General features: G+C 42.9%; 2 protein-coding genes across 2 annotated transcripts in view; one reads left to right on the top strand and one right to left on the bottom strand.

Moving 5' to 3' along the window:
* Nucleotides 1-23,086, bottom strand: part of STPG4 (sperm-tail PG-rich repeat containing 4) — a 28,961-nt gene extending 5,875 nt beyond the window's left edge. Inside the window, exons 1-5 of the mRNA XM_034764407.1 lie at nt 22,898-23,086; nt 21,553-21,624; nt 16,958-17,218; nt 15,360-15,424; nt 14,558-14,612 (exon numbers count right to left, since the gene is read on the bottom strand). Coding sequence (XP_034620298.1) covers nt 14,558-14,612; nt 15,360-15,424; nt 16,958-17,218; nt 21,553-21,624; nt 22,898-22,966 — 522 coding nt within the window. The 5' untranslated portion in view covers nt 22,967-23,086. The remainder of the gene's footprint in view (nt 1-14,557; nt 14,613-15,359; nt 15,425-16,957; nt 17,219-21,552; nt 21,625-22,897) is intronic.
* On the top strand, nt 19,913-20,352 carry LOC117874360 (40S ribosomal protein S15a-like). The gene has a single exon (XM_034764409.1). It carries the CDS (start codon nt 19,922-19,924, stop codon nt 20,312-20,314), a length of 393 nt encoding a protein of 130 aa, XP_034620300.1. The 5' UTR covers nt 19,913-19,921; the 3' UTR covers nt 20,315-20,352.
* Nucleotides 23,087-24,128: the final 1,042 nt, after the last annotated feature.

Raw genomic sequence — 24,128 nt, 5'->3', positions numbered from 1 at the left:
GAAAAATATTTTATAATGTAAATGCCAAACTACTATTTTAGAAGTGAAAGGAGAAGATTGTTTCTCAATTCTGATGGCGCCCTAATTTTAATACGCTCTTCAAACCATGCTCTTATATTATAAGCCATCGACATTTATATATTGGAGAATCACCCAACTTTTACACATACAAGTACACATAAGCCAATGCATGAGGGAGGAACTACTCATATGAGTAAAGCTGCAGAATCAGGCCCTTAGGGACAGATTTTTAAAGGTATTTAGATGCCTTTGAAAATCTCACTAGGCGTCTAAATATTTGTAAAAATCTGGCCCTTAGTGTATAGTACTGAGTTATGGAACATTTCTTCGTGAAGATAAGTAAATGTATTGGAATAGAATTGCAATCACAGCTGACTATATACTTACATTTACTTTAACTGATGCAGATGATAATGTCTAAGTCATAGCAAATGTTTTACTAAACATTAAATGAATGGTGTAATGAAAACAAGAAGCCGAGTACTACTTTAATTTCGCTGGTCTACAATTTTTGAGAAGTCGTCTGCTTCAGAGATAAAATGTGCTATTTATTATGTATTTTGATGTGCTGAATTCAAATATGACAATTAAAACAACTAATTGGGCTACTGTTTCTAAGGTATTTAAGTTTTTACATTTTATGTCTATGTATATTGTGTAGATAGTAGAGTTTTAATCATAAATCATAAACCTAGGTCTTTCCATGTGTTTATGGTTGCTTTACATGATAATATTTCACCTGTCCTGTTTAATCAGCAAAATGGTTATATAAATAAAATTTATTATGAAACAAAAGGCAAAAAACTATTATGTACATAGTTTAGTCCTATTCAGTGTCTACTCGGCACTTCTTGGCTTGTCTCTTGTATTCATTAAATGGAGCATCTCTTGTCACTGTCCAGCAATAGTCTGCAAGCATTGATGGGCTCCATTTGCCCTGATAGCATTTCTCCATTGTTGCAATGTCCTGGTGAAATCGCTCGCCGTGCTTGTCGCTCACTGCTCCGCAGTTCGGTGGAAAAAAATCTAGATGAGAGTGCAAAAAATGTATCTTTAGTCACATGTTGCAACCAAGGCTTTTGTATGCCTTGAGGAGGTTTTCCACCAACAAGCTGTAGTTGTCTGCCTTGTTGTTTCCGAGAAAATTTATTGCCACTAACTGGAAGGTTTTCCATGCCGTCTTTTCCTTGCTACGCAGTGCATGGTCAAATGCATCATCTCGAAGAAGTTCACAAATCTGAGGACCAACAAAGACACCTTCCTTTATCTTAGCTTCACTTAAACTTGGAAATTTTCCACGGAGGTACTTGAAAGCTGCTTGTGTTTTGTCAATGGCCTTGGCAAAGTTCTTCATCAGACCCAGCTTGATGTGTAAGGGTGGTAACAAAATCTTCCTTGATTCAACAAGTGGTGGATGCTGAACACTTTTCCTCCCAGGCTCCAATGACTGTCGGAGTGGCCAATCTTTCTTGATGTAGTGGGAATCTCACAGAGAAAACAGCAGTACTTTGTGTATCCAGTCTGCAGACCAAGCAAGAGAGCAACAACCTTCAAATCGCCACAAAGCTGCCACTGATGTTGGTCATAGTTTATGCACCTCAAAAGTTGTTTCATGTTGTCATAGGTTTCCTTTATATGGACTGCATGACCAACTGGAATTGATGGCAAAACATTGCCATTATGCAGTAAAACAGCTTTAAGACTTGTCTTCGATGAATCAATGAACAGTCTCCACTCATCTGGATTGTGAACGATGTTGAGGGCTGCCATCACACCATCGATGTTGTTGCAGGCTACTAGATCATCTTCCATGAAGAAGAATGGACAAGATCCTTTTGACGGTCACGGAACATGGAAACCCTAACATCACCTGCCAGGAGATTCCACTGCTGTAGTCTGGAGCCCAACAGCTCTGCCTTACTCTTGGGTAGTTCCAAATCCCTGACAAGCTCATTCAGTTCACCTTGTGTTATGAGGTGTGGTTCAGAGGAGGAGGATGGAAGAAAATGTGGCTCCTGTGACATTGATGGTTCAGGACCAGAAGTTTCATCCTCTTCCTCGTCTGACTCAAGTGAGAATGATTCTGGTGCATCAGGAACCGGCAGTCCTTCTCCGTGGGGTACTGGGCATATAGCTGATGGAATGTTTGGATAATGCACAGTCCACTTTTTCTTCTTTGACACACCTTTTCCAACTGGAGGCACCATGCAGAAGTAACAATTGCTGGTATGATCTGTTGGCTCTCTCCAAATCATTGGCACTGCAAAAGGCATAGATTTCCTTTTCCTGTTCAACCACTGGTGAAGATTTGTTGCACAAGTGTTGCAGCATATGTGTGGGGCCCACCTCTTGTCCTGATCTCCAATTTTGCAGCCAAAATAAAGGTGATAGGCTTTCTTAACCATAGTGGTTATACTGTGCTTTTGTGATGCAAAAGTCACTTCACCACAAACATAGCAGAAGTTATCTGTACTGTTCACATAAATATGAGGCATCTCTGCTCACTTTGGCTAAAGAGAAATGTGTCCCTTTGCAAAATCAAACACTGACAAATAAGAGAACACGACACTGTATGATTTCTAGAGCTGATATAGGGCAATTTGTTCAGCAGAGTGATGTAAGCTTAATTATGACTGCATCATCCATGACTTCTAGGAATAACATGATGCAATTCATATCATGTATGACGCAATACCAGCTTCAGATTGCATCATTCATTGTTTTGCCTAAAAAGCAAGTACTGTCCAAATCCAGTCATAGATTTATTCATAGATCCAGTCAAAGATGTATTTTAGTCATTTCTGGTTTAAATTGAGATCCCTTCCCTTTATAACTCACTGATCCTCCGCCATTCCCAAGTCAAGGGTCGTATATACTGACCCAATAGCATATCTTGAAAACTAGAGCCAATCAACAATTTTAAGCATCATTTTTGTTCTCAGTGACCCAGAATTAGTAAAATTTGACTACATTTATTTCAGAAGCATTTTGGCTGTAGAGCAGTGTTTCCAGTGCATCACTATCAAGCAATTCTAAAATATTTCATCATTGTGTAGGTGTATTCAGCTTGCTTGTAATAGCTAGGCATGATGGAAGTGACACAAAGTTGTGTAATTATTGTTCCAGTTCTTGTTAAACTCTTCAAAACTACTGTATGGAACTAATGGGATCATCATGTGAGGTTTAAGTTCATAGAATCATAGAAGATTAGTGTTGGAAGAGACCTCAGGAGGTCATCTACTCCAACCCCCTGCTCAAAGCAGGACCAACCCCAACTAAATCATCCCAGCTCTCAACAAGAATTAATTAATTGCTCACTGCTCCATCAACTGAATTTTGATACTATTTCAATGGTATATTCAAGTAGAGCCACAAGATAACCTTTGCTGTAGGGCCAGATTTACAAAAGTAGATGGGCCACTAATGGGATCTATAAAAGCACCTAAGCAGGTCAGGTTCCTAAATCCCATTGACAGACATATGGCTGGACAGCAGAACTATGGCAAACATCAACGGAAATGTTTATATCCAAACAAAAACTATTTTGATAAATTTAAAAACAAAGGGCCTTATCCACCACTGAGTTACTCTAATTTGATTCTCGTATAACACCACTGAAATCAATAGTTATACCGCCATAAAATTAGCACAGTGTACAGGTGAATCAGGCCGTACATGTTCATGTAAACATAATATTGCTAGAAATGTTTTGTAAAATTGTTAAAATAAAAGAACCAAAAAGAGACTAATGTTGGGGCCTTTGTTACCAGACAACGTAGCCAGTCCTCAGCTGGTATAAACTCATGCAGCTCCACTGAAGTCAGTGGAGTTATGCCAGGATCTGGCTTAATGTCTCTTTCCCTGTCTTTGATTACTTACATTTAATTCCACACATGCACAAAACTATAATAAAAAAAAAAGAACATTATTAAGGTTGCAAAATCAAGCACTCAAAAGTTAGGAAATGCCAGAATTAAGGTTGCCTATTCAGTATTTCCTTTCCTTCTCATTCAGTGGGTGGTCCCTGGCCTTATTTGCTGCATGCTATTCAAATCCTGCTCTGAAGAGAGAATGATTAATTTCCTCATGGGCTTTTCTATGGCACTCATCACTATAGTATCTGCGTGCTTCACAACCATTAATGAATTTATTTTTGCAGCCCTCTTCTGAGATGAGGGTAGAGCCATCCCTTGGGCACGGTGAATCGGGGTCACTGCCATGGGCTGTGCACTTTGGGAGGCCCCACGCTTCAATAAAATCGTGAAGAGGTGGGCGGGGAGGTGAGGCAGGAGGCGGGCAGGCAAGCCGGGTGAGGAGGCAAATGGGAAGGTGAGTGGCAGGTGGGCAGGGCATGAGGAGGCAGGCAGGCAGGCAGGCGGACGGTGAGGAGGAGAGCGGCTGGCACACGTGGGGGGGATGTGAGGAGCAGTGTTCCCTCTAATATTTCCCACCCATGTGTGGAATGAATTTTGTTATGTGCACTAATATGGAGGTGATGTGGGACACATCACCTTTAATATTGGTGCACATAAAATTCATGGGATGGGGGTGGGGCTGAGGGATTCAGCGTGTTGGAGGGGACTCAGGGCTGGTGCAGATGATTGGGGTGCAGGGGTATGTGGGCTCCAGCTGGAGGTGCGGGCTTTGGGGTGGGGCTAGGGTGACCAGATGTCCCGATTTTATAGGGACAGTCCCGATGTTCAGGGCTTTTTCTTATATAGGCGCCTATTACCCTCCACCCCCGTCCCAATTTTTCACATTTGCAATCTGGTCAACCTAGGTGGGGCTGGGAATGAGGTGCTCAGGGCTGGGGCAGAGGGTTGGGTGCAGAGGGTGCGGGCTATGGGGTGTGGCTGGAGATGAAGGGTTTGGGGTACAGGAGGGTGCTCCTGGGTTATGGCAGGGACAGAGGATTCCCCCCCCCCCCAGCTCTCTCTCCCTGCAGCAGCACCTGGGCCTGGAGGAGAGAGGCGCCATTCCCTGCCGCAGCAGCTCTGGGGCTGGGGCTGCAGGATAGCCATCCCTCCCCAGCCCCAGCAGGTCCGGGCCGGGGCTGGGTTTGGGCCAGGGGAGGGCCGCCCCAGCCATGCCTGCGGCCAGGCCACTCCAGCCACACCACCCCAGCAAGTCCGGGCAGAGTTGGGGCCATGGTAGGTTGGGGACCGGGCTAGGTGAGGGCCGGGGGAGGAGTGCCCCTTCCCTGGACAGGTTCCCTGAGTGCCTGCGTGGAGTTAAATAGGCTGCTGAACGGCTGCGCAGCTTACAGGGAACTTAGAGGTGAGGAGGTGAGTGGCAGCCACTGGCAGCTCCCCTCCCAGAACCTCCCCCCCAACATTTCCTGCCTGCCGGCAGGCCCTCCCAATCATCACCTCCTGCTCCCTCTCAGCACCTACCACCTATCTCATGTTTCGTGGCATCAGGAGGCACTGGTGGGGGATGGGAGAGGAGTGAGGGTGCAGTGCGCTCAGGGGAGGAGGCAGAACTGGGCGGGGAAGAGGCAGAATGGAGGTGGGGCAGGGGAGGGGCCTGAGCGGAACCGGGGGGGGGTGCACCCACTGGCAGATTAGAAATTCAGCGCCTATGTTCTGGGCCCCGCACCTCCCTAGGGATGGCCCTGGATGAGGGGTTATTATTAGCTTGATTTTACAGGCTGGGAACAGTGACATAGAGTGGCCCAGCCAGTCCCAATTCGCCCCCCTCAGCCCTTTTGGTTCCTCATCCAATCTGTCTCCCCCCCCCCCCCCCAACATTCCCGCCTTGCTCTGAGTCTCAATCTCTTTATCCAATCTCAGTCTCACTCATCCCTGGTTCTTTATCCAAATTTCCCCCAGGCCTGGCTCCCTGTCCCAGTCTCTTTGCCTAGCCAGTCACAGTTCTCCTCCTTCGTCCTCATCCGATATGTCTCCCTGGCCCTCCACCTGATTCCCCCTATCCCAGTGGTTCCCAGTCTCCTTCCTCAGCCAATGCCAGTTTTCCTCCTGCATCTTCATCAGATCTGTCTCCCCTCTGTCTGAGTTCCTCCTCCCACATCCTACTGGTTCCAAGTCTCCTTGCCCACCAAGTCCCAGTCTCCTCACCTAGCTCCTCCTCTAATTCAGTCTCCCTCCACCCACTAGCTGCCAGTCCCCATTTCCCTCTTTAGCTCCCAGGCCCAGTAGCTCGCCCATCCCAACTCCCAATCTCAGTTTTCTTCTCCCCCACACCAGCCTCCAGTCCCCCACTTGCTCCTTATCCAAACTTACTACCGCCATCTCCCACCCCTCTGGTCTGGCTCTTGTCCCCCCTGCATTTGAATCAGGCAGCTTCTTTCTCCACAATGCCTGGGCCCAGCAGAGGGGACATAGAGAGTTCTCTGTTCTGGTGCCCAAACCCACAGCAGTTCAGAGCTACAATTGCAGGGAAAACCTGCTAAACTCGGCTAGTCTATACCCAGTGTAGACAAAGTCTTCAGAGATTTTAGCTGCAAAGCTGTAGTAAGTCTCTACTGAGCATGTGCAAATGTAACCCACACACCTTCTGGGTTTGGTGCACTGTCCCATCTAGTGGCAACGAGACCACTTAGAGAGAGAGAGAAAATAAGTCTGCTCTACAGCCTTAGCTAACAGGCAGATGGATTTTAGCTTATGCAGTAGAGGCTCATGCGCTAAGCTCCAGAGATCCCTGGTTCAATCCTGCCTGCCGACGACTGGGGTTTGTCAGTGTTACAGAAACAAAAATTTTTCAAAAGCCTATAACTTGGCCAAATGTGGAGGGATTTTCACAGGCATGGCAAAAGGCATGTTCCTGATGCAAAGGCCGCTGCCTGCCAAATTTCATGTTCCAGCTTCCAAGCATAGGGATAGCTCAGTGGTTTGAGTATTGGCCTGCTAAACCCAGGGTTGTGAGTTCAATCCTTGAGGCCATTTAGGGAAGTGGGGTAAAAATCCATCTGGGGATTGGTCCTGCATTGAGCAGGGGGTTGGACTAGTTGACCTCCTGAAGTCCCTTCCAACCCTGATATTCTATGATTTGTGGTGTTGCTAAAATTTCTCAGAAAAAAGGACACCAGCTATTTTAACATAATTAAAACAATGAATTTTTCCCTAGCCTCATTCTGGGAAATGGCTGACATTTTCCCAAAAAATTCATCCCAAGGCAGATACCAAGCACCCAGATTAAATTTTGGCAAAGTTAGGAGCAAGTGAAAACAGGGTCTAATAATGCTACCAGCCCACCTATAATTTATGGTGCTTGATATTTTATGCTGAAAGGTTATGTTTTCTTACAATTGCTGAACTCTTTATTGATCTTTTAATTATTCTTTGCATGTGCTTATTTCTCATGTTACTCTTTTTTTTTTCATAAATAAACAAGTGGGCCAGATCCTCAGCTGCTGTAGATTGGCATATTTCCACCAAAGTCAATGGAACTACATTGATTTACACCAGATTAGCATCTGGCTCATAATATAAGGGTCTAGAATTTTTCTGTTCATTTGTTTTATAGCTTTCCAACCAATTGCAATGCACAAATGAAATATTAATTTATAAGAATGGGCTTAGTTTTGTCTATTTCACTTTTGAACTATCTTGCCTCTCCTTCGTCAATCGTGAAAATAAATGCAATGTAACAAACCACTTTCCATGCACTAAATATAGATCCATATTGTGGAGCTGAAGTATTGTAGGGTGTTTACCAAATTCTGGTCCTATGCACCATGTAAACGTCCCATTAAGGGCCTGATGCTGACCTCACATCAGTTTTACACTGGTGTAATTTCACAGATGTTACTTGTGATTTACTGCAGTGTAAGAGGACAATCAGGCCCATAATATGGAATTTAAATGATGCAGATGGCTTTTTTGCAGGACATCAGCACTGGAATGAACTTCCCCCTGAGTCATTTTCTCTCTTCCCCTCCCCCCAACTTTGCCCACTTTGTAGCCCAAACCTACAACTTTTGACAGCCAAAATTTCCACTCCAGTCAAGGAAAGTAAACAAGATCAGACTCTTTAACTAGAAAGTTATATTTGGAAGCTAATTTTAAGGCTTAGGAAAATGGACAGCAACTTTAGGGAGAGAAAAAACACTGGCATTAAAGTAGCTCATCGTATATATGTAATTTTGTTATTTTATATTTTCTTTAAAATATTTTTTCTAATATTCCTTTCATTCTCACTGAGACACAAGTTCTAGCCTAGATTTTGTACAAACCATTTTAGCTTCTTAGATTCCGTTCCAGACAAAATATTTTTTTAGCCACATCAAATCTGAGTAACATTGATCAATTATGACAGTTTTGTCTGCCCCTTGAGGAATTTCAAGATATCAGCTCTATCTTGAAATGAAAACAAGCCTTTTATGAACAACTGAAATGGATGTTGCAATGTTTCATACAATTAAAATAACTTATACCAGTCAATTTTAAATGACTATCGGGCATAAGTGGTTCTGATATGCCACACTTCAAACAAAAATATTGTCTCTAAAATTTGTAAATCCAACCAAATCTATTTATATTCATTAGGTAACTTAATGTCCGTTTGTTTATTTTCCTCCTGTTCTTATTTTAGCTTCTGTCATTTTCCATCAAGCACAAAAATTATGCTTTTTAATGCATTTGTACCATCTCATGCTTTTTTATATGGCAATTGATTTAGTTTGTCAATAGGAAAGGTTTGTGAAGGTAGGGTTTTGTTCAGATCACAGGAAATTTCACTTGTCCATCACATTTTGACATTTGACAAGAAATTAGAGGAAAGAACAGCTATTGAGAAAATGCCCAGCAATAGAATGTAGATGATTTAAAGCCAATTTCATGAATGACATCAACTCCATTTAAAGCTAAAATGGCATGATAGATACACAAACAATTTGCAACATGCCTTTGCAGTCTTACACGGATCTGGATGTCTTACTGTACAATCAAATAATTGTGGTATATTATCATAGGCTGAAACTCCCATACATCAAAGACCAGACCTGGGAAACTGGCCTTTAAAATAAATGACAAAGACTTAAACTAGAGAGACAAAAAATAACAGGAGAAGACAGCTTGAAATTAGGTGGGATTCATTTCTTAAATAGATGCAGCATTTTCCTTAACTTCAGTTTCATGATATAACATTTCTCCTGTTGATAATTTACAGCAATAAACCAGGTTTGTTTGAAACAGGTAAACTTGGGTCTAACATGAGTGGCAGTCAACATATAAAACTATGGCCAACAGATATGGAAGAGGAAAAAGGGGTAAACGATAAGGGTAAAAGTAGGACAGATGATAAAACAGCTTCTGAATGAAAAGCATACTGAAGAGTCAGCTGTGCAAGTTAGACTGGTACTTTGGCAGATCTGACTTACATAATAATTGACACAAGCAGCAGATAAACCAAGCTGATGCTGACTTAGGGCTACAAGGCTATCAACAAAAGGAGAATTAAAGCCCCTTCATTTCAAAGTGTAAAAGAGAAAATTCCTTGCCTGTTGTTCTGCTTCTCTGAAGATATCATTCTGGCAGGATTCTCACACCTGGATCTTTGCTACTTAGAGTGAAATGATCAGGAATTCTTCAACTCTTCAAGGTCTGTGGCTGACACTTGCCATCCTCTGCTAATGTATATAATGCCCCCTAATATCCCAGTCACTTACTGTGTTGAGAGATGAATTTTCCAGGACGATGAGGCAATTCAAAATGATTAATTATTTGGAGGGGCTCACTGTGGTTCTTCCACACTCATGGTGACATCTCTACGTATGCTCGCGTGCATGTCCTGGTCAACTCCTAAGCTGATGAAGCCATGAGCATGGCCATCAGTCTGGGATGGTTTTAAGCCACTGAGCACTCTTCCTTTCTCCCTTTAAAGAAAAGGCCATTGGGGAGGGGGGAATTACTCACTAATACTAGCACCAATAGCAAGGTCTTCCAACACTGAGAATTACGGAGCAGAGAGCAAAGTGCCAAGTGGCCAGCTAAACACAAAGCATTTCCATACTGGGAAAAGAGCAATCTGAGGTGCTGAGGGAAGAGAGCCATGTGCATATGCTAAGAAGGCGAAGCGTATTGAGACAAGCACTGAAGAGGTTGGGGCAACTGCTGATGGGCAGAAGGGCTGGAGCAGGCACTGAAGTGCCAGAATACCAAGGAAACAGGCACCGAAATGATACTGAAATGGACTGGAGTGCTCAGGGAAAAGGCCTCTTAAGTTAGGTAACTGTTTTTGGACTAACTGGAAGGGAAGAGACTACTAAGTGCAAGGGATCTCATTTTCATTTGGGGCCTGTTGGAGTGATGGAGACATGAAGGATCTGCCTAGGGATCTCCACTGACTGCTGTACTGGGACCATAGGCTAGTTTCAGACACCAGGTTAGGTCTGTAGTGCTGGCAGCTGGAAAAAACATGTTGAGGCCCAATCCACTGAAGTAAATGGAAGTTTTTTTTAGTGCCTTTAATGTAAGCAGTGTTTAATAAAGGATCAGGCTCCTGTTTTGTAAGATGAGCAAATGTGACTCAAGAGTTATTGATTAAGTAATATTTGATGGGAAAAGTCATCTTCTGGCAAGTACTGACTATCTGGAGGAGCTGAGGACCAAAGGTGAAAGTCACACCCTTTAATCCAGCCAGCCATTAACTACTAGAGTCATGACCATTAAAAACATTAATATATAAAAGCTGGAATACCAAATAAAAACCAATTACTATTTTATATGCTGAGAAACTGAACTGCACATAGCTATGAATGTGGGACTGTTAATGCTGCTTTTTTCCTAACAGTTAAATCAACCAACCGGAAAGTAGGACTTCATTCTGCATATACTGCTAGGTTTATAATTAAGAGTTAATATGGAAGGAACACTGACACACGTTTTTTTTTACAAAATCCTTTTCCTGACCATAACTACATTTGAAGCCTTTCACAGGATGCTGATATGTATTTATGAAATTGAAAAGCTAGCATCATACATAACACTGCAGTATTACTAGTGCACTACTGTATGTTATGCTAGGATAAGATTAAGAAGGGCAGCAATTGCTTATGAGATTACATAGAGTATATGATTAAAAATCTTATTGAGATTAATATTATTGATCCAACTGTGTGTTAGTCTGAGGTTAAATGAGAACATTTCTGACACAGAACAACCACCTGATAAAATAAACAGGAAGACTGACAAAATCATCTCCCGAGCAGCAGCCAAACAGATCTAATCTATCAGCGAAGCATACAGGTTTTGACTGCAATTCTGAAGCTGGAGGCAGAATTTTAAAGGATGTTAAAGCTCATTTGTTGCAAAATACTGTATGGCAGCTGTATCAATAACTCATTTAAGGAGATGCTGTTTACAAAGAATGGCTCTTTTATCACAAAGGGCCACCTGGCATGGAGAAGTTAATGAGGTCCTAGAGGATTTTCAAATAAAAGGTTAACATCTATTTAACAGTGGAAGAATATCTCTTGATAATTTACACTAAACACAATCAATCCTTTGCTGTACTTTCATGTACAGTTGCTCAGCATTTGCTGGGGTTTTTATTTTTTCAAGGATGATGTTCCTTCTAGAACAGATTGATGAGTGACTCAAATAGATTGTTTAATGAGTCAAAATCCTCTTCTAGTCCCCATTAGGAATCTGAAATTGCTGACGTCTGTACATTCTGATCTTCTATAGATAATTATATTTAAGCCCAAAGAAAAAGGGTGCATCTACTGAGAAAAACACAGCAAGACTGACAGATTTAAGCATGCATTCCTGAAGGGGGAAAGGCAAAGAGTACAGAAGCATTATCACTGCTGATACTGACTCTTAATCAGCGAGTCAGCTAAAATAAATTGCATTTCCAGAGGATCTCCTTGATAATATACGTATATTTTACCAAAGTAATTTCCGAATGTATCTCTCAGGCTCCCAGGAGCCATATGTTAATAACTGATGAGATGAGTCAGGGGTGAGTTCCCTGCCTCTGATGAAGCTCACCTCATGTTAGATACTGCAAAAAACACCATGGCCAGAGATGATGAATCGGTGGGATTCACAAAAATACTTCCAAAGAGCAAATGTTTTGCCTTTGGAATGAACCAGGCAACACTCAGCATCAGAGGGGGTTGGACTAGATGACCTCCTGAGGTCTCTTCCAACTCTAATCTTCTATGAGTCTATCAAACACCCCTTCATACACCACCTTCCATGTTTCAAATTACATAAACTGAATGCTATGCGCAGAGTATTTTTCCCTCCTCCGTTGTACTTGGAGAAGAGTAATCTGTCATGGATCTGCCTACTCCCCCCCCCCCCTTTTCTGCCTAGGGGATCACAGGGGAATACATGGCAGTGCACTCCCCAGACCACCGAGATGTACTTCTGCCATCCTTACATGAATCATACAAAGTGGTGGAGAAATTACTCCTTACTCCCTTCCCCTCATGCATGTGGTCTTGTGAGGAGTAGCTGGACCACAATCAAGCCTTTAATACATGTTGTCTAAATTATCTCTTGTGATATTGTATCAGTTTTTAAATCACCTGCATCTGTTTTCAGTTTGAGTGAACATTCTCTGTTAGAACTACCTATTAAGGAAGTTATCATGAGCAGGTGTCCAATGAGTTTTGACAACTCATCCCACTGTGAGTTATTACCTTCCCTTGTCTCAAGCTGCACATCTGAATTTCTCGCTGTTAGACTGAAGGGTCTCTTTTTATAGATTCCAGATTTTTGTGGCTAATTGTGTGTAAGGCCCATTTTTGGACTGCCTGTGTAATACATGCATGAATCATAGCAGTGAGCCATCACCTCTGTCTCCAACCATGTCCTACAGAACTACTCTCTTCCCTTTCTTTTGTAGTACAGTACATTCTACTCTATGAATCACCTTTATGTAAAAAATAGGACAGATGACGACTCTGTGTTCACTTAATAGAGAATCAAGAATAGGCATCCCAGAATTGCAACACCAGGTTTAGTGGCATTGTAACAAACTGCACAAAAGGAAGCTTGAATGGACAATGGTATCACCGGAACTATGGGATGTCTTGTAATTATCAGCTGTAACAAAATTAATAAGAGCACTGAGTAAGCATTTAGTAATAAAATATGAAACTTCAAAGCTCAAGTTTAGTCCCTTACTCCTGGGATAGCAAAGGACATAGTGGGGCACTGAGTAGTATGCTGAGCCCAGGGTCTTGTGTCTTAGTGAAGAATCTCCTCTCACCCACTTGGGAGCTATATTCGGGGCTCTGAAAGGAATCTTATCCAGACAATTCATCAAGAAGAGCAGTTATCACTATGGTTCCACTCCTGCAAAATGCTTAACTTCACACTCATGAATCATCCCATTGACATCAGTGGGATGATTCACAAGCTTAAAATTAATCACGTGTAAGTGTCTGCAGGGTCAGGGCATAAACTGGGCAACAGAAAAGTGCCCAGAGTATTCCTGGAGGGAAGAAAACACAAACAAAACCAAAACATCTTTTAAAAAATACTGTGTGTGTGAGAAATACTGTAATATATGAGTGTACAAAGTTTGTTTAATACACAATGGCAGCTGAGGTCCAGAACCGACTAAGCTTTGGATAATCACCAGTAAAAGTGCATCAAGCCACCTTGTTCTTTACTGGAATTCTGCAAATGGAGGGTTTGCTGGGTCAGGCCCAGAATTGATGGGTGTGATCCCCTGCTAATTCAGAATGATGTCAGAATTGCACATTAGTACTTTTATCCTATGTTTGGTTAGAGTAGTTGACAATTTAATAAACAACATATGGTATATTTTAAGTGAAATAATGAGGTAGTGGAATTATCATGGGCCTGATTCCTGTCTCCCCAAGTACAGTATAAATCAGGAGTAATGCAGCGGAAGTATTGCAGATAGACAACTGGCAAGATTAGAATCAGGCCTAAATGTTGCAAATGGTGGAAGCATTTTAAGCAGTATAACACAGGGGAGGAATTTTAGCTAATCATTCTCCTCTCACACTGGCATGATGCATGTCCAACCCCTCATTCCCTTTCTTCACAAGCTATTCACTTGAAGAAACATTCATACTTTGACTTCTCTTGAATCAGTTACTCATCTTACCCACATCCCCAGAACATACCTGGCAAAGAGGCAGTCCAAAGCTTTCAAGCCCTTACAGTATTTTCTCTTTCATGTATTTTTTTCCAGTGATGTTGAATAGCAACAATCTCTGTTGTTTTATAGTATACTCACCATACATGGCTTTTGAGATTGAATAATTGCCAAAGCAAAGCTGAGGTGTTTAATAATTTTCAAAAGTCATTTTGGTCCTGGTCTTGCAAACACTTAAGAACATGTGTCACTTTTCTCATGTGAATAGTCTTGTAGTAAAAGAAAAAAATCTGCTCATGTTCATAGTTACTCATGAGCTTAACTGTTTCAAGATCAGGGCCTTAGCATACTCAGAATACTAAATATACTGTACTACAAAGCAATAAAGACCATCCCTTAAATATAAAAAGGAACTACAAGATGTGTTTTTCCCCCATTAAACACCCCTCGCTTTTTATCATCAATTAATATTTGTCTACATAGTACTTACAGGAGTGAAGTAAGTTGTTGGGAATCTTTGAACTGCAGAACGAAACATAAACTGCCTGAGTTTTGAAAAAGAAGCAATTAAGATCATTTGAGACACACTCTTACTGCTACTTACAGTTTTACCAACAGTTTCCACCTGCTTCTATTTCAGTATAAGAAAATGTATCTGTCGTTCTTCTAAATCTCAATAGGTAATATAACAGAAATCATTATGTACTGGTGAAATATACTGTGAAACTAACAGACGTAACCATATCTTTCCCTAGGTATATAGAGAAAGATCGCTAAACCACTTTTATTAATTATAATTCACTACTACTACTATCTATAAAGAGCCCAGTTTACAAACTCAAATGACACAGGTATCTTAATTCATGTTTAGGCACCTGCAGATGTAAAAGGACTTTTTTTTCCAGAGGCGCTGAGTACAAACAAGTCTCACTGGAATCAGTATTATGGCCCCAATCCAGCAAAGAACATAAATTCATGTTTAACTTGAAGCACATGCTTCAGACCCTGAAGTCTGTGGAACTGAAACATGTGTTTAAATACATGCTTATTGCATGGGCATGGGCTTAATCATGTGTTTATATGCTTGGTCAAATCAAGGCCCTATAACAAAGATGGGAGTCAGGACACTGACTATGGGGCTGATTCATTGAAGTTAATGGGAGATTTCAATGGGCTTTGGACAAGACATTAATGGGAGTTGTAGATGCACAGTAGCGCTGAAATTCGGGTAAAAATACATGAAAATAAAACAGTCTAAGAAAATGAGAAGATAAGAACATTGATTTACTTACTTGGATGCAAATGTAGGCACTGGAAGAGGGAAAAGATCATACTGCCCCGGTGCAGTGTCAATATCCTGGAAGAAATGGGTAGTATAGACAGGACAGTGACAGGTAATCAAGGTTTGACTTCATATTACTGATTTCTTCTCTAACATCTGGAGTCACAGACACAACTCTCCTTTAAATCAACAGGAAAGGTATGCATGTATCTGAGGGTGGAATTTGGCTCATGTACCAGGCCCATCATTTTGTATTGCTATGTTTTAAGGGTCTGATCCGACTCAGCTATAGCTCCCAATGAAGCCAATGGCATATAGCACCTTTCATCTAACGAGCTAAAACCTCATTCCAAGAACTGATTGGTTAAGCCTTGCAACACACCTCTGAAGAGCAGAAGAATGTTTATACCCACTTAAACGTAAACATTTTTAGAGCAGGATGCTGAAAAACTAGATTTAAATTATATGGTTAAATTTTCAGATGTGGAGGGAACAGATGCATTCGTGAATACATGTGTGCACAGCTGCAAAACCTCCACAGGGCTAGTCCAAGCAAACCCATTATATTGGTGCCCCCAGCTGAAAGACTCAAAGTTCATATATAACTTACTCTTACTCTCTCTACCCACTCCTCTGAAACTACTATGTTGTGCCAATTGGTGAGAGGGTTCAGACAGAGGATGAAGGCCTTTCCCATGGCAATTGCAGGGGTCAGGGGAAGAGAAAGAAAGAGAGCCTACACTCAGTGTTCTCATCCACTAGGTAACATTTTGTTTGTATTATAAGCCATCGTAGGAACATGAACCCTGTTCCTTCTTCGCCTGTGGCAGTTCTGCAGACATTACTAAACCTGGAGGTTGCAGGTGGCATGAACAATACATGAGCAAATGGTGGCCGGATCTTCTGAGGACCATCTGAGCGGTGAAGAGCTCTTTTACAGGGGAATCCTATCTCCTCCAAATCTAGCTAGGCATAGAAGCCCCTCTTGGCCTCCTTTCTGCCCTAGATACAGAGCTGGTTGACATGGAAAGGAGAGACCGAAGTCCCAGTGACAGCTATATCACTCATTGGAATCTTGAGGGGTGCTGGGAGCCATCTAAAAAGTCTAACCCTTTCCTATATTTGTTGCAGGATTAAGGTATCTGACAGGAACAGGCTGAAAAGATCAAGGTGGCTGGAGAAGATCAAGGTGGCTGGAGCCCATCAATCAGCAAGGCTCAGCTGCTTTATATACTGAGCAAAATGAGGGAGCCGGAGGGGAAAGTTGGTCACAGAGAAGGAAGCTCTTATTCCAGACTGCACCTATTCCAGACATCAAGAGGTTTCTTCTCACTCAGTGACTGTTTATCTGGGGACTGTTTGTACTTTGGGAGGGCCAGCGGGTGGGCCTGAAAAAGCCTAGCCTGTGACAATAGCATTCAGGGCTTGTCTAGTCTGGGATCAAAGGTACATTTTTAAAATATGACACCAAAAACATATAAAATAATACATTTTAAAGTTCTAGACAGGGCAAATTGTATTTAATATGTGCAAGCTGGGAGAGATGACCTTAGGCTCCCCCTATCTTTTTTCACTTAGAGATAGCTCTGACCACTATTTTGTTTTTACCTTATCTTTAAAACATAAGGCGCTGGGACTTTTCCTTGGTGTGCTTTTAAATGAGTATGTAGCTGGCTTTTTTCCTGCCAAATCTACAAAGCTAGGAGGCGTGTATGTATAAACATCTGGTAGCGTAAGATCAGCTGTTGGTTGGAAGATGGAAAATCTCTTTCTGCCTTCTCCTTTAAAATTATATGTCGCTTTCACTGGGTTGAGCTGGGCTTCTTCAATAAAATCCCGTACTACATAAGTACCTGGCGTAGGTGTTGGCTAGTAAAAACAAACATTATTTAGGCTGAGATTCTTGTGCAGTTCTGCATTTCTACTAAAAGTGTATTTGAAATGTTATTTCGAACTAGCATTTGTTTTTAACTAAATCCAGTCATTCAAAGCCTGACAAACGCTCACATTTCAGAAGTTATTGCATCCTAGTAATTTCATCTGTGAAATGGTAAATGACAAATATTTCTTTTTCTAAAGAAAATAATTAAAACAGCCATTTGAACTATCAGCATGATGTTCCAACATGTAAGCTACCCACAAGAAGCATCTTTCTCTTGCTCAGAAAGACTTATGCCCAAGAGCTGCAATCAAGCCTCCAACTTAAATTGCTGTAACAATGAATTTCTACATTTCAACATGACTGGCAAGATAGTGACTGCTTCCTCACTTCAAGGGACCAAACCACAACGGAACTGGAACACACCATTCAGATGACTGTTTTCATCTTTGCTTTCTACCAGTGAAAACATCCAATTTGTATTAGGTACAGAAGAGCAAGAGAAAAAAAGATACAAAAAATAATATAAAAAATATTGGCTACAGAACATTTCACTGTCAGTCCTGCTATAAAATTTAATGGAGTCAGATGTGTTTCTCAGTGGAAACTGCTGATTTGCTTAGGGCTCTCTTCAGCTGCAAATTACTCCATGGCTGCTGGCCTACAGAGGCTCTCTGAGTATTCTGCACTCCACAGCCACAGAGACTATTCCAGACTGCAAGAGGTTTCTTCTCACTCAGATGCGGCTGAAAGATGAGGATTTTGGATTTACCGCGATGACCCGAATCTGCTTCTTTCTCAACATGTTCTCTGTATTTTCTGAAGTGCTAACATGGGAAAATAGGTTGATTCTTGCTGGGTGTCAGCCAAGAAAGACATTTTAAAGGGGTTGTGTTTATGAAGGCTTCTCCCCAGCTGGCAGCTCCAAAATCAGTTGTTTTTGTAGTGTGGATTGGACCTTTAAAAAGCAAGGTCATTTTAGACCTTACCTATGATGGGCAAATAAAGTATACTAGAACCTTTAGAACAAGAACTGGGGCCGGAGCTGGTTGGAGCGGAGCAGGGGGTGGAGGTTGAGCTGCGACTGGGGCCAGAGCTGAGCTGGGGATGGTGCAGAGCTGCAGTTGGAGCTGAGCTGTGGGTGGGGTCAGAGCTGGGCTGGGGATGGTGTAGAGCTGTGGCAGGGGCCAGAGCTGGGGCAGAGCAGAGCTGCAGCTGGGGCCGGAGCTGGGTTGGAGCTGAGCTTGGGTGGAGGGGAGCTGCAGCTGGGGCAGGCCGGAGCTGGGTTGGAGTTGAGCTGGGGCTGGAGCTGGGTTGGGGTGGAGTGGAGCTGCAACTGGGGCCAGAGCTGGGCTGGGGCAGAGCAGAGCTGCGGCAGGGGGCAGAGCAGGGCTGGGTGGTGTTCCCTCCCTGCCCCCCCATGGGGGCTGGCTGAGGCCCTGCCGTGCGCCCTCCTGAATGCTCCGCCGCACTTCCCTAGTGGGGCGCACCCCACAGTTTGGGGTAGTTTGGTTGCTCTAAGGCATCCAAAGAGTAGAACACAAGTCATTTATGCATACACTCACAATTCTAACATAAAACAGGATGGACACTCATATAGCAGCTGTGGTGATATATATGAAAAATTCTTTAAAAATCTAACCTGTTCAATTCCTTTGTGAACTGATTCCAAGTTATAATGATAAAAAGTCATACATTTTTAATCCATTAAGAAACTTTAGTTCTATGCACAATCCATTCAAAGCCCATTGAACTCAGCGGAGATTCCCATTGACTTGAAAGGGCTTTAGATCAGGCCCCCTATGAATGTCTAGATCAGGGGTCGGCAACCTTTCAGAAGTGGTGTGCCAAGTCTTCATTTATTCACTCTAATTTAAGGTCTCACGTGCCAGTAATACATTTTAACGTTTTTAGATCTTTCTATAAGTCTATAATATATAACTAAACTATTGTTGTATGTAAAGTAAATAAGGTTTTAAAAATGTTTAAGAAGCTTCATTTAAAATTAAATTAAAATACAGAGTCCCCCGGACCGGTAGCCAGGACCCGGACAGTGTGAGTACCACTGAAAATCAGCTCACGTGCCACCTTTGGCACGCGTGCCATAGGTTGCCTACCCCTGGTCTAGATTATCATTTCCCAGCTCTATCTGAATTAATGAATTTCCAGCAAAAGGCTCTGCCATTGCTCCACCACTTTGGATGCAGGTGGTGTCATTCAAAGATTACTGAGTAAGTCAAGCAGTGACCTCTTGAAAAAAGGTTCCAGTGTTTGTTTTAAGGGAAAAATGAACATGTTTACTATCACTGAAGGTTTAAACCTAGAAATAGAAATGAATGATAGAGAAGGATTAACCCACCCTTTCTGGGCTGGCCATTCACCCAGTGCCTGACGATTATTAGAGCATGTGGATGTAGTGGAGGGGGTGGGGGGAGAGGAGCTTGAATGGCTCCTCCTTTTGTGTCTTCTTTTGTTTTAATATTAAGTTTAGTTTATTGTCCTTGTTGTATTACATTTGGGGAGGGGGTATTTTTGAATCTAGTATGGAGCCCCCACTTCACATATCACCAATGTGAAAGGACCAGCCCTCTGCCCCAGAGGCTAGGGAGCAGGCAGGAAATCCCACTACTACTTCATGCTCTCCTCAAACTGGAGGAGGGGGATGCCTTTCAAGAAGGGGCTGCACCGGCATCATGGCGCGCATGAATGTTCTGGCCGATGCCCTTAAGAGCATCAACAATGCAGAGAAACGTGGAAAACGTCAAGTTCTCATTAGACCGTGCTCTAAAGTAAACGTGCGGTTTTTAACTGTGATGATGAAGCATGGTTACATTGGTGAATTTGAGATCATTGACGATCACAGAGCTGGGAAAATTGTTGTTAATCTCACAGGCAGACTGAACAAGTGTGGTGTGATCAGTCCCAGATTTAATGTTCAGTTGAAGGACCTGGAAAAGTGGCAGAACAACCTTTTGCCTTCACGTCAGTTTGGGTACATAGTGCTGACAACTTCCGCTGGCATCATGGACCATGAGGAAGCAAGGCGAAAACACACAGGAGGCAAAATCCTGGGATTCTTTTTCTAAAACTTGTAAAACAGGCATACTAATAAATTGTTCAAATGGAAAAAAAAAAAAAAAAAAAAGAAAGAAAGAAGGGGCTGCATGTGCTGCCAGTCAGCTCATGTGCTGCTGCTGCAAGGAGATAGCCGGCTAAGAGTCTGATTCAGGGCTGGGGACCAGATCCATGGGCCAGCCTGTCTCCATGGCCACAACGAGCTTTCACAGCACATGGTCATAATCAGCCAGGGCCCAAAGGGAATAAGGTGCTGTGAGCAGTTACTGAGGGACTGATGCTGGAAGGGGCACTGGGCCTGTTCATAGAATAATAGAAGATTATATTTTATCAGATCAATAAAACAGTCACTTTTTCACGCAATACCCCTTACCTCCTCCGCACACATTCCCTCCTAACTCTCCATCTCAGCCTGAACAGATTTGTACTGGATACGATGTACCTGTTTGAGCAGTCTTTCAGAGATACATCCTATTATTAGAGCTTTAGGCTGGGCTTGTCAAAGGGGCCTACGAGAACTAGTTCCTATAGGCTTTTTTGAACATCCCTGCCTTAAAATTTTCTTTTAAGACTGAATGTTAGTGAAGAGTTACTTGTTCAGGTTTTATCAAACACAGTCAGGGATTCTGTAATCAGTCAAACTCTGGGCCAGATTCTCAGCTGCAGTGGCACTGGAGCAATTTTTATAATGAGGATGCTGAGAGCCATTGAACAAAACTGTAAATCTGTATATGATGGAAACCACTTCAAGCTAGGGGATGCTGCCACACCTCAGCACCCTTGCTCAGCTGGTACAAATCTGCAGAGTTTCATGATTTCAAAAGAACTATGCTGATGTACACTAGCGGAGGAGCAGGCCCTTTGACTTTAAATAAAGTAGCACTTCAGGAAAATTAGAAAGATGGATTATTTTCACCTTATGGTGTTTTCTCCCTGAACATTTGTTTATTTTTCCCATTTAACAGAGTATGTTTAGTGTGAGTTATTCAAGATCCATTTATTCTAACATATTGGTGGCTACTAAGGCCCAATATTGCAAATACATGCAGTGAGCAACTTTAGTGAAGTCAGTGGGACTATTCCTGTGTGTAACATTACTCATATGCACAACTGCTTTCAGGATTGGGACTTAAAACAGTGCGTACATAATGGCTATTGTTCCCATAACAATTAGAATTTTGCATAAGTGACATAATGCTAAGAACAATGAGAAAAAGTGCTGAAAAAATATGAGCTAAAGTATGCATACTCTAAGTGAGAGACTCCACCATGTATCTCTCCGTCCCAAAGGTGTTCCTCTTTCTCTTTCCTTCTCAAAGGCCTATTAAGAAACAGAGATTTATTGCACAGCATCCACATATTTCTACAATTGTTCCTTTAGGCTAAATATGACAGTTTATAACTTATAATTATACTTTGAGATATACAGTCTACATAACCTGTAATCCCAAACACATAACTTCATCACTTGACACAGAATTAGCCTACGTTTAAAGATTTCTTTTAGAGTAGTTCTTTGTTAAACTAAATGTTATTTTTAATTGAATTTTTGTATTACTGAATCATTGTATGAACTTTCCAGTTATATGATCTGAATTAGAATGAAAACTAAGTGTCGTCTAAAACACAAGAACTCACGATGGGAAGAGAATTTTAAAATGGGTACAACATCTGTGAGCATAAATGAGCATTTCTAGCAGAATCTCTTTGGTAAGTTATTTGACTTTCCCAGTGGCAGAGATGAGATGACGGATAATAAAAATGTAGTGGAGGGGCAATCTCCTTGTCCATACTACAGTTGAAACCATGGTAGTCAAACAACATGTTATAACAGTGCTGTGGGCATTGGCTGACCTATTGTCTGAAAACCACATTATAGTTATGTTATAAGCCTGTACTATAGACAAGGCCCTTCATTTTTGATTTTTACTGAAAAATTCCTGGGTTTTCTGAAAGCTATTATTTGGAGGTATTATTATACTGATTATGTTAAGAAAATCCAGATGTGTTCATTAATAATGAATTACTCTAATTCCTGCTACTCAAGGAATTTGGGCACTGCCAAGTCTGAGACAGTTTCTGCCTGACCAGCTGGTTGACTGCTCCACAAGGAGCTGAAGGCATATGCCTAGAGCCAAGGCAGAAGACAAAACAGAATAATGCAAGGCTGGTCAGGGAGAAAAAACTCTTAGAAGCCAAATGGTCACTCTAACTAGGGAGTCTGAACTGCAGAGAGAAGTGCAATTGATCCACCGTGTTAAATGAGTAGGTGTAGAAACTGCCCTTATCCCCCAGAGCAAAGTACTAAAACTTCCTAGGCCACTTTAAAACCCCCAATGGATTTCCCTATCAACCTCTTTAAAAGAGGCCACCCCACTGTCATCTATTACCCCTGTCCCTTTAGACTCACCAACTGCTCCAGCCCCAGAGGATGTTACTCCCTCAACTCAACAGCTGTCACCCTATCGCAGGCCCTCCCTGGCTCACTAGCTGGCCCCAGGCTTAGCACGCCAAGTCAGTTCACACAGGTTCACCTGCTATTCCCCAGTCAGTATTATATCCCTCAGAAAAAAAGGGGTGTAACAGCTAAGTACCTTTTCCAGTAGACTCTCAGTTTCCTCCTCAATGTTAATCTTGGTTTGTGGGGAGCGTCCACCCAACATCTTCCCTCAGTGCCTATATTCCTCCTGCCTCCATAGTAAGGGCTACTATACTGAAGGGGGAGCAGCAGGAGCCTGAGGTAGCCTTGCTGGGCTGCTCCCTGCCCGACTAGCAGCCCTGTTGCTAGGAGATCACTGTTCTGTGCTTTGACTGATCATTTCTGATCTTGTCATCAACTCTCAGGCCTACTTTGGGGTGATCTCCACCGCCACCCCTCCCCCATACAGTTACACTGAAGGAGATGGCAGTCAACAAATCCCTGGAAGGACAATGCACGCTTGTGAATAGACAAACACAAACACAACCAAGCTGCCACCCCTCATCCTCTGGAAGCTAAGTAGTCAGTTGATATTCAATTTCTGTTGAAAGGGGCCATTGTGATGTAATGCACATCATAAACACCTAAAAGGAGGCTGGCTTTGGACACATGCAGTGCCATTACACTTCTACGAAATGCAGTTTCTTAGCTTTTTAGTTTATTCCATTGCCATCAGTTCATGACACCCTATACAGTATATACTGCCTGCTCACTTTTTCTTGAATCCTCAGTCTAGTTACCTGTTTTCATCACACTGATTTCTGCTAGTTTACTTTCTAAGCAATGCATCTTTTCAGGCAGCGCTGCATACAGCTAGTTCTCTTTCATGGTCCTGATAGAGCAGGGGTGGGCAAACTACGGCCCATGGGCCGGATCCAGCCCCTCAGGACTTTGGACCCAGCCTGCGGCGCCATGTCCCTGCGGCCCCCGGGCAGGGGGGCACAGGGCTCCATGCGTTGCCCATGCCGCCAGGCACCCCCCCCCTGCAGCTCCCATTGGCCAGGAACGGGGAACTGTGGCCAATGGGAGCTTCGGGGAGGTACCTGGAGGCACAGCAAGGGCAGCGCACACGGAGCCCTCCGCCCCCCACTCCCGCAGGGGCCGCAGCGCTTCCTGGAGTGGCGCGGGGCCGGGGACTGGGCAGGCAGGGAGCCTACCCTGGCCCCAGTGCGTGCCACTGCCACCCTGGAGCCGCTTGAGATAAGCAGCGCCGGGCTGGAGCCTGAACCCCTCTTATACCCCACTCCAACTCCCTGCCCTAAGCCCCCTGTCTGTACCTCACATCCCTCTTGCACCCCAACCCCCTCCTGCAGTCCACACCTCCTGCACCCCTGCCCTGAGCCCCC

This window comes from Trachemys scripta, chromosome 3, assembly GCF_013100865.1.
Source record: "Trachemys scripta elegans isolate TJP31775 chromosome 3, CAS_Tse_1.0, whole genome shotgun sequence".
NCBI lineage: Eukaryota > Metazoa > Chordata > Testudines > Emydidae > Trachemys > Trachemys scripta.
This window is presented reverse-complemented; position numbering and strand designations above follow the sequence as displayed.